The 12,110-nt window shown below is 26.3% G+C and overlaps 1 protein-coding gene across 2 annotated transcripts in view; it reads left to right on the forward strand.

Annotated features, from left to right (window-relative positions):
• The window catches only part of LOC136071832 (tissue alpha-L-fucosidase-like), an 89,050-nt gene that overhangs the window by 9,346 nt on the left and 67,594 nt on the right, over nucleotides 1-12,110 (forward strand). Inside the window, exon 1 of one of the 2 annotated variants that reach the window (XM_065797285.1) lies at nucleotides 8,742-8,815. The exons of the other annotated variant lie outside the window; for it this stretch is intronic. Coding sequence (XP_065653357.1) covers nucleotides 8,764-8,815 — 52 coding nt within the window. The 5' untranslated portion in view covers nucleotides 8,742-8,763. Of the gene's footprint in view, nucleotides 1-8,741; nucleotides 8,816-12,110 lie in introns of those variants that run through there. 2 annotated transcript variants of the gene reach the window in all.

Here is a 12,110-nt window from a genome sequence, read left to right on the forward strand (position 1 = left end):
TGTATAAAACAATTAATGTCCCCCTTGGGAATATGTATAAATATCGTGCTTATTTAAGGCTCGCACTCTTGGAGTAACCAATCAAGCAACAACGGACTCAAGCAGCTCTTCTTCTACTAGCTGTGATCTGCAATATCTTCTTTGTGTTTATCGCGTATTTGTATATACTTCTCAATTATAATAAATTGAATTCGTTTTACAATACGACTCTTACGTAAAACAACAACAAGTAACTCTCGATAAAACAATTAAAAATCCTCGCACAACTAGTTTTAAGTAAAACAAACCACGTATATTTCTTAGTGTAAGTTTACACTACCTACACATACGCTTTTTAATGTTAATAAAGCAATTACACTCTGGTTTTACGGCTTGTCCCAATAAACGAACCAAATTTGAATATCTAGAAAACCAATTTATTCTGGTTTTACGGAAAACCAAATTATTTCGGTTTTCTGAAAAACCAATTTGAATATCCAGATAATCAAACTAAGTTGGTTTTCTAGAAAACCGACGCTATTTGGTTTTCTGGATAATCAAAATTGGTTTGTTTATTGGGACAAGCCGTAAAACCAAAAATTGGTTTTTCGGCAATAGCGATAAAATTAATATTTTATGTCAAAATGCTTAACACGAAACGCAATTTTCAATGCATTTATGATTATTTTACATAACTTAACTTCATGAGTTATGTTTTGCAGAATAGAAATATTTGGCCAGAGATTTCAATTTAATACAAAAACTAAAGTTTAATAATTTATTACCATATTTATTTATTTTTGATACGTATTTGTATACATTATATAAATAAATGGTGTTATATATAAATCGTATTCTATATAGAAATATTTATGTGCTATAGAACATATTAATATACAACTATATCATTTGAAAAAGAAACAAATTCTCTATAAAAACAACTAAAAGTTTGTAAGCGAGTTCAAAAAATAAACTTGATTTAAAAAAAGGTTTTGAAACAAATTAATAACATTAGTATATTATTGAGTTTTGTAATTTATATTACAAGTTCATACAACTAGCAATGTTTTAAATGTTGCCAGGAAGTTTACTATTTCGTTCCAAAACGTAATGATCTAGAAAAGACAAGGTTTTTTGGAGTTTCTTTGGATATGCCATATCAAAAATATAATATGAACAGATGACAAGTCTCAAGCCATAAGTTATATCAGGAACAGAATTGCTTAGTGTCACCCCGTCAAGGAAAAACAAGACTTATTCGTGTTGGATTTATAGCATCTCCCTTAATTTTCAGAGCTGGGGTAGGATAGATTGGATCCTAATAAAGAGAAGCATAAGATTAACAAATATTGAAAATTGCATAAGTTAACCTTATTTTATAATAATAATAATAATAACAATAATAATAATAATAATAATAATATATATGCAAATAGTTAGAATAAAAAAGTATAAATGTTAAAAATATTAAAAGGTATATAAAATAAAAAAGTTGACTTTAATTTTTTGAGTTTTTAAATAATAAAAAGTGAACTGAATTTTTTCTATCAAATTTTATTCAAATAAATGAATATTAAAACAATTTAGATGATAATGATATACAATCATTTAAATGAATATACTGATCAACAAAACTTACTAGCGTCATAGTGAATAAGATTGTTCCTTCGCCACAAAAAATGCTTGGAAGAATTAATGCATGAAGGTTTTTCATTGTTGCTAAAAATAGGAAAATAAAATACAAAATTTGAGTAACAATTAAATAATCTTAATGTTAAATTAACAATTATTACCATCACTAATCTCGTCCAGTACCTCATTGCACAATGTTTTCCATCTAGCTAACAAAGGTTTTTTTAAATCTATCAACTTCTTTATTCCCTCCTTCATTCTACCCAATAATATCAAGTAGTTATTGTCAATTTCTTTATTTGTAATAACTTTTACTGCTGCAAAAAGCTAAAAATAAAACAAAGAAAATGATATCACAAAGCCGTTAAATAAAGAAAAAAAAAATTTACTCCCACCCTAACATTGCAGGGGCAATTCTAGAAAAATTTGGGAAGCGATACCCCAGAGCAGCATGAACAAAAACACTGACTACTAAAAAATTGAATTAATACAGAAATATTAATTTTCCCATGCCAACAAATAAAAAAAAATACATAACTAATAGTCTTATTTATTTTTATTGCAATTTTAATTTTGTTATGTATTTTATATATAATTTATGTTTATTTAAAGGATATTTCTTTATAAAAGTAATATAACAAATGAAATTTCAGGACCTGCGTTAAATGGGATAATTATTGCTCATATCATGAACGTTGCAGTTTTAAGACAACATTAACACAGCAATATAGATATAAAATAACTAATAAACCACTAACAACTTTATCATGGTAAAGTACTGGGAATTTATTTAGGACATCCAAAGTTCTTTCATATTGGCATGTATATTTTAATGCCTCAATTGGCAAGACAATCCGGTGAGTCAAAGATTCTTTATCAGGTCACAGTTTTTGACACTCATCAACCACGCTTTTTATAACATCTTGAGTTATACCATCATCCACATTCTGTAATATATTAATTAATATATGGTAAGTAATTTTTTCATATAAACATGTTTTATATATGCAGCGAAATTGTGCTTACCTTATCACTTGAATGATGGCAGTGACGTTTTCCTGAGTACAGATTAGTAGACTCATTCAGCAAATCAGAGTTAGCTCAATAAAATTTTGCCTTCAACAAATGCATAAGAAGTTCCTGACAATAGAATAAAAGAAAAACTTTTATAATTACTTATATAATATTATAAATACTTATATAAAAACTTATATAATAGCTACAATACTGCTCAAAAATTTAGCACACATTAGATTTAAGTTGCGTTTTTTTCTTAAAAAATGAAATAAAAGTAAAAATTAAGAAATTCAGGGTTTTTTAAAAAACGAAACATTTATTTGACTTTTTTAATTACATTAAGAGAAAAAAAACTAAAAAAAACAAATGTCTGCCACTAAATATCTTTAATCAAAGTTAGTATATAAAAAAAAAGTTAAAAAAAAGCTGTTCATAAGTTTAGAACACCTGGATTTAAGTTTGCTTTAATAGCAAGATCAATAAGGGATATGTCCACCTTTGTTCTTTATGCATAGTTCACATTTTCTTTTAATTGAATCAAAAAGTTTTCGGCAATAATCAATTGATAAGCTGTCGAACGACTCTTTCAAACTTTCCCTAAGATGTTCAGCTGATGTTACGGGAGCTTTAGTGAGTTTGCGGTCCAGTACAGTCCATATATTTTCGATTGGATTAAAGTCAGGTGATCTAGCTGGCCACTGAAGTACCTTAATATTGTTTTCTTGAAACCAAATAGTCACCGTTTTCGCCTTGTGACAAGGAGCATTGTCTTGTTGAAACTGCCACTCCAACTCATTGCTAAAAAAGATGTCTCTAGTCGGGATTAAATGATTTTCAAGCGTTTCTATATATTTATGTTGATCCATACGACCATCGTATAAGTAGCAGAGACCTGGGCCGTCATAAGTGTTGCAACCCCATATGCCTACAGAACCTTCACCACCTTGTAGTCGCGGCACAATGAAGCGACTACGAAACATCTCATTATAGTGTCTTCGGATAATCACTCTGTTCTTTCGGTTAATAACTGTAAAGTTTGATTCGTCACTAAATAATATTCTTTTTAGTTCATAATTAGTCATTTTTAAAATAGCTCTACAAAATTTGAAACGTTTTAACCGATCAATTGGTTTAAGCAGTGGTTTTTTAACAGCAACGTAGCAACAAAGTTTTCGATCAATCAATCTTCTATTTACAATTTGTCTTGAGATATGATTTTTTTAGAGCCAAATTTACTTTTCGTGCAATCTCTCTGGCTGAGTATTTAGGGTTTTTTCTTGCAATTCTATAGATACTATTATCATCGGTAATAATTGTTATTCTTGGTCGTCCAGATCGGTTTTTGTCTGCAGTAGTGCCAGTTTTTTCAAATTTTTGAATTGTTCTGAGTACACATGAACGAGATACAGACTTAAGAGTTCGATCAATTTCAGAACTGTTGAAACCACCAAGGTGTAGTCCTACAATAAGCTGTTTTATTTCAGAGCTAATTGATTTTTTTCCCATCTTATTGGTCAAATTATGGACAAAATTTAAGCGAAAAATACCAAGTTTATTTCAAATGAGATAATACATACTATGTATATCTTAGAAGCTTTTGTTCAGTTAAAATGTAAAAATGGATAGTTAAATTTACTTTTTAGTAAAAATTTGACGTCAAAAAGTAAAGAGCGGCAGTTAAAAGACAATAGAAGTGCAAGCGTGTTAAACTTATGAGCAGCTTTTTTACACCGCTTTAATTAGCGGTCTCTGTTTAAGTTAAAAATAGATGGTTAAATTAACGTAATTTTTTTTCTTTTTTTTTTTCTATATAAGGTATATTTTAATTAACTGTAAAAAAAAAAAACTGAAATGGCATAAGAAGTTTACCGCCTAAAAATTCAATTAAAAGAAGAAAAATGAAACTTAAATCTTATGTGTGCTAAATTTTTGAACAGCATTGTATATAATTTTGTAACATCATTGATATTATTAGTTTTAATTATACAGTTAAATACTCACAGAGCCATTGCAGTGATGAGGTTTTAGAGTAGGATAACTTAGAAAAAGCATTTGCGATTTTGTCGAAGTTACTTGTACTTGGAAATCTATAAAGCATTCACTTTGGTGAAAAGCAATAAAATATTTCATTTCAATTTTTATTATTATTGAAGAAATAGTTATATGTTAAGAAATATAAAATAGCAACATTTTGCCAACTTTAATACTGATGATAAATAATGCTTACTTTCAAAAATTTGAAAATTATACTATTTTAACTTATAATTTAACAGTAATCAAAATATTTACAACCCATACTGTTGCTTCATAATATCAAAAAGAAAATTCACAATGTACTCCTTTAGTTTTGATCCTTATGGAAGACTAAAGTTAATTTGTTTTCTTTCCACAGCAGCAAGGAGAAGAGGGGGCAATGTCAGTTTATCTGACGGAATACTAAAAATAAAGTTCAAGACATTCATTTGAAGACCTTAGTGCAAAAAGTCACACAAAAAAAGTTAAAAGAAAATATATTTCTATCAATATTGTTATATGTTCTTTTTTTTTGAAAATTCATAAAAATTTAATTAAATTATAATTCATTAGTTATTTAAAAATTATATTTACTGATTTTTATTTATTGATTTTGTTCATAAATTTAAATTTTAAAAACAAAAAGACTATTCAAAAAAACGATTACAATGTTTTCTCTTAACTTTTTTTTGCGACTTAAGTACTTTTAGCACTAAAGTCTTCAATTATGCACAAACGTTTTATGTTATAGAGCCCTAATAGTGTAAAAGTATGTGTGCACACACAAAATCTTGGCTAAATATATTGTATCAATTTAATTATTTTTTCGTTTAATAATATAACACTTTAAATAAGAAAACATTTAAGGGAAAATAAACAAAGTTATAAATGTTTACAAATAAACAAAACATAACTTACTAAGGTTCATAAATGGTTGGTGCCTCATTAATGTCACAAACAGGTGACATTGTAAAACTTACGTTACAAGAGTTTAATGTAGGTGATGAAGATCTATACATATAACGTTTTTTGATGCTAATTCAATAATTTGAAGAAACGACAGAAATGAAGTTGCTCGCCGGTTTAAAACAAATATGGAAGCCAACTACCAATCAAATTCAAAGATGATAGATGGAAACATAGTCACAAGAAATAGATTTCATGTGACTATGATGGAATTCTAGAAAACCAAAAGAAAAAAAATTCACGCGTTAAATTTTTTTAAAACTAATAAACGGATCGATTTTCTAGATAACCAATGAAGAACCAATTTTCGATAGAGTGTACTGTTTGAATTTTTAAAAAAGTGATATAATAATTATATTTAACAAAATATAGTATATTCCCACCAGCGAATATACTTATTTTAAGTCTATTCAAATGTTATGAAAAAAATCAAAAAAAAAAAAATATTTATTATAATGAAAACTAACAATTTAGAAAAAAAAAAAAAAAAAAATTAAAATTACTAAAATTAAATTTTTGTTCTCAAAAAAAGTGTGTATATATATATATATATATATATATGTATATATATGTATTTATTTATGTATATTTATATATATATATATATACATATATACATATATATATATATATATATATGTATATATATATATATTCATATATATATATATATATATATATATATATATGTATATATATATATATATATATATATATATTTATATATATATATATATATATATATATATATTTATATATATATATATATATTTATATATATATATATATATATTTATATATATATATATATATATATATATATATATTTATATATATATTAGTGATGTCACGAATATCCGGCGACTTAATATAAAAGGCAATCGTTTAATCGTCTTTCTCATGAAAGTTAAACCATGCTTTAAGTTCAGGTTGCTGTGAAAATAAAAATTTTAATAAGTTTAGAGTTTTCTATACTAATTCAATCTATAGCATTTTCTGAAATTACCTCAGAAGTGCAAGATATATCTGAGCTGGTTATTTTTGAACTTTTCTGAATGGTTTGAAGAGTATGAAACTTTTAGGCATAACTGTAGTTAAAATATTTGGTGTATCAGTCAACAAATAATGTATGCTGTGACACAATCTATTATTAACGCCCACAGAGTAGTTGACTTATGCACTAAAACGAAGCAGGTCGAAGCCCTTAATATAATTAAGTATTGCCGAATATTCGACTGAATATCGTGGCATCTCTAATCTATATACACACTTCTGCGTCAAAATAACCAGTCGACGAATATACATTCCACTGCTTAATTACTTCCAAGTTTAAAAATCAAATACAAAAAATTGTTTTTAGTTAGTAGATGTATTTTAGTTTTTTCAATAAGGTTCATTAAACTGAAAGATTTTTCCATTCATTTTGTTAAACTTGCAAACAGACTATAATTAAATATTGTCTATTCGCGCGTGAAAAACGTGCGATAACAAACTCTCTGTAAATAAAATGTTCCAGGTGGTTCTTATAGAAAAAAAGTGCATGACAAAAAGTTTTTTTTAACATTTTAACAACTGTTTCTTGTTTAGAATTTGTTGCTCTTTAATGCGAGACTTAAATTTCAAAAAATTTTAATTAAAAACTTGATTATTTATAGTTCTACGCATGTTTTGAAACCTAAGTTTTCTTAGCAACATCTTTCATTTTCATCTTTTTATTTTGGTAAATAACTAAGATGTTAAAAAACATACCATTAAACATTAAAGACATTAAATTGGTCAGTTTATTTGGTATCAACCTGAAAGAGTTCGTGCTTTGTTCTACAACTTATGCAAATTAAATGAAGTTTATTATTTTGAAATCATTGGTAAAGGTTAAAAACGAAGAAAGACAATTAGTAAGATTAAAAGAATTTATAGACATTCAAAATAAAAAAGAAGTAACAGATCGTTATTAATAGATCCTTATTAACAGATCCTTATCTTCCGTGTGAATATTAAACTTTAAATAACAATTTTATAAATACTTTTTTTTGTTTTGCATTTCTATCAATTTTTTCAATTTTAAATAGCAAAATTACAGAAAAAAATAATGCTATAACTTTGCAATAGTTACTGTATGTTTATTTAATATATGTCATTTACCAAAATCAATTCAGCGTTCAACGAAGCGTTTTTGAGAAATTATGACTCAAAAAGTTGAAAAAATTCCCTCAAGCACGACCAAGAAAACTATTGCCATATTTTAAATATAGATAAAAGGTATTTTAATAATTTAGTGCATGTTTTTAACTTTATTAATAAGAAATAAATAGGCTCAATTTTAAAGAACTTTTTCAATTTGTTTTCTAGTTAAAGGTTTAGAAGGTATGCCAAAGTTTCATGATTTTTAGGTATATTTTGTATTAAAGAAGAGCATTGTTTCTTTTTTTAAATTAAAATTTTGTTTTAGGGTATTAAATTTTAATATCAAAAAATTTAAATTGATAGGTTAAACTAAAACCTTGAGTTTTTTCTATAAAAACCACCTCATAGTAAAAAAACGTATATGCTTTTCTTTTTTTTTCAATAATATTGCAAAATGATCTTTACAAAAAAACTTAAGCTATAATTTGTAATGATATTTAACTTTGTTCTGAACAGTTTCTCCTATGCATAGAGCTTTTTTTTTTTGTTAGCTAAGGATCGACCGGCATGTGAAATTGTAGTGGACATATAAAATATTCTCTAGAGCTTGAAAATATGGAAATGTGTTTTTTTTTTTTTGCTTGTTTACCTTTATAATTAACTTATTTTAAAAATAATAATAATGTAAACAATGCCGTTACAAGAGGGTTGGAGGCTCCCACAAATTTAACCTCTTATTAGTGCCCAAAAATCTTTAAAGTTTTTCTACTAGGTATTACTATATATATATATATAAAAAAAAACAACTCTTTAAGTTGCAAAAGGGCCATTATATTTACAAATGGGCTCCCTAAACTAGCTCGACCCACCTAAATTAGCGGGTCCATACAACAATAAGAGTTATATATAACTCTTATTGTGAAGCAAATAAAGAAAATAATAAATGTTTACTATATATAGTAAATATATAGTAAACATTTATTATTTTCTTTACCATATAATTATTCAGTGTCAATTAGCTCGTCACATTCAATGACATCAAGTGCAACCGCTAAACATTTGTCTACGCAATCTATAAAAACTGGTATGTGTCTAAAAGACTTCTTTATAATTTTATATTTGAGTTTATTTGCAATAAAATAGTTTTAAAAAATAATTATTTTTTTACAAAACATCTTTTTTGGATTAACATCATTTATAAAAATATGATATCAATATTTTAGATTGAAAATGTGCGAGAATGTTTTGAGCTAAACAAATCAAAACTTAAATTAAGGCATTTCCATTTCTGTACGTAATTTTCTTTTCTTTGATTTTTACAATTAGAAGTTGGGACTTTAAGCAATATACATCCTTTTATGATTATTTTAAAAAGCAATTATAAGAAAAATACTTTTATTGTATTTTAGGCTACTAGAATGTTCAGATATTTTTTTTTACCTTTTTTATTTTTTTGCGTTAATGTCGCAATTTGAAAAATGTACAATGGATTTGCAAAAGTTATACTCCAGCTAGAAATATTTGATTACCTCTATTTATCATTGAAAATATATTAAATTTGAGTTGTAGAAATATAATAATTCACTTAAATACTCACAAGTTATTTATTTTCACAATAATAACTAAAATGCAATTAAAAAATATGTAAATTTCGTAAGTGACCAATCCTAAACTGCATCTAAACAATTTTTGTCATATTATACATAGTATCATACTATGAAATCCTGTAACTTTCTGTTTAACAGAAAGCTGCAGGATTGCACTAACAAAGTGTAATCCTGTGACTTTTGAGAATAGGTTTAACATTGTGTAACCACTATGTTTCAAACTTAACTTATTCTTTGATAAGATTACTTATGCATACCTTATTTTGTTTGTAAAATACTTATATAGATTAGAACTAAATGAGAGAAAAATTAAAATTATAAGTTTTATGAAAAATACTAAATTTTCCAACTTTTACAATCATACAATTTTCCATGCGCTATTTCTTGGGATTGCCACTTGCATTTTCTTATTAGTAAACGTTTAAGAATGTTAACGGTTATTTTACTCTGCTGTTATTAACAACTTGTACGAATCATTTTCTGGCCGGAGCAAGAAGAAGACAGGTTGTCTTATCACCGAGCCCCGTCACACAAAAATTTACATGCACAATAAATGATAAAAGACAAAAAGACAGTATAAATACAAAAACAAAAACAAATCAAATACTTCAGCAATAAAATAATTTGTTGCTAACAATCTTCCAGCAGAATAATTTTAAAAATAAAAAAGTAAAAACGACAGAAAATCATGAAAGTTATAAAAACACAAAAAAAAATGCGTTGTTTAATTAAAAAAAAAAAAAAAAAAAAAAGCAATATATGTAAACATAAGTATTTGGGCTGATTATTTAATATCATCAAAAATATGAACGAAAAAGACAATTTTATTTTCGTTATCTTTTATACTAATGGTTAGAAACCATTTTAATAAAAGCTAAAGAAAGTGATAAAGATTTAATTTATTTTCAAGCGATTCAGTCCAAACCTTTAAATTGTTTTCAAAAAAGGTATTTGAAATCTAATATATCGAATTCCATGTTCAGTAAATACCGTTTTGAATCATCCTTAAAACTTTGCAAAGTGCAGTTTAAAACGAAGTTTTGTTTTTTACTAAAGATTGGAAGAAATTTTTTCCAAACTAAAGGTCCACGATTTTGAATTTGGTACGAACTTAATTTAAGAAGGTTTATGGGAACCACAAAGTTATTCACTGAAAATTTGGTTGGATATTTATGGGAGATTTCATTAAAGTAGGATTAAAATGTTACTGGAGAAAACCCGAGTTTTGCTTTAAACATAAATAAGATTACTTGATGAATATTAAGCTTATAAATATTTAAAGCTCCAAGCTGACGTAAGAGAGGTTCGCATTGTGTTTTTCTATTTGCCCCAAATACTATCCTGCAAGCATGTTTTTGTTTACTATAAATTTTTTTGAGTTTAGTGTGATTAGTGCTACCCCAGGAAATGTTACAGTATGAAAGATAACTGTGTATAAACGAAAAATATAAATTTTTTAAAGACTCGTTATTAAGAAGAGGTTTTGTTCGGTATAACATGGCAATATTTTTTGAGATCTTACCTTCAATATATTTAATATGAAATTTCCATGACAATTTTTCATCTAAGAGCACTCCCAGAAAGTTTGTAGTCAATTCCCTTTTAATTATTTTATTATTGATTAAAAGATTGGGTAGTTTAAGAGGAATATTCTCGGCTTTACTAGGTTTATGGAATAGGATAAATTTTGTTTTCTCTACATTTAATGATAGTCGGTTACTTATAAACCACTCGTTGATCTTATCTAATTCTTCATTATTTAATTTGTTTACGTAACTTTTAAATTATATATATATATATATATATATATATATATATATATATATATATATATATATATGTATATATATATATATATATATATATATATATATATATATATATATATATATATATATATATATATATATATATATATATATATATATATATATATATATATAGGTACCGATATAGATATAGACTTGATTGGCTCTGCAAATTTCTTTATCTGTTCAAATTTAATTTCAATTTTGACAATGAACTATCACTAGCAGCTTGTGATAAGCATCATTTAAACTCAAATTTATAAACCAGAAACAATATTTAATACGCACAGTATGCAAATTGAACTTTTGGAGAACAAAGTAAAAACAAGTAAAACATTTTTTTCAGAATTTGTATTTACTTCTGTGGCTGTCGCTGTTTTCTACTGCTCGGATTGTAAAAATAATTTCAAATTTTGCACCTTCAAGTAGTTGATTGAATCTTCTTTTTTCTTTTAAACCAGTCTGAACTTCAATGTCAAGATCTCTTTTTCCAAGTTCACTGTTTGCAAGTTGTTAGAAATTTGTAGCTGCTTGAAAAATGGAATCAAAACTTCCGTATTCTTTGCTTAATTGATTGAAACTGTTTTATATTGATATTAATTATATGTTTTGAAATTATATTGATTTTATATTGCTGTTGATACTATGGATATAAATACATTACAGTTTTTTGCAAATATTTAAATAATGACATTGTGCGTTCAAACTCTTTCAAAAGCAAACATGCTGTCAAAATATATTGAAAACTATTCAAGGAACTATTGAAGAATTTTTGCTTCGTAACGAGTATTATCATTTAACTTTTTAGCAGAGAGTGACATTAGGACGGGTTTTTGTCTCAATCCTCACCCCGTTCGTCGAGTTATGTCCTCATCCCACCTCGCTACTGCAGAGGTAGTCCCCATCCCCACCCCGCTACTGCAGAAGAAGTCCCCATCCCCACCCCGCCTCTGCAGAGGTAGTC

This window comes from Hydra vulgaris, chromosome 05 (assembly GCF_038396675.1).
Source record: "Hydra vulgaris chromosome 05, alternate assembly HydraT2T_AEP".
NCBI lineage: Eukaryota > Metazoa > Cnidaria > Hydrozoa > Anthoathecata > Hydridae > Hydra > Hydra vulgaris.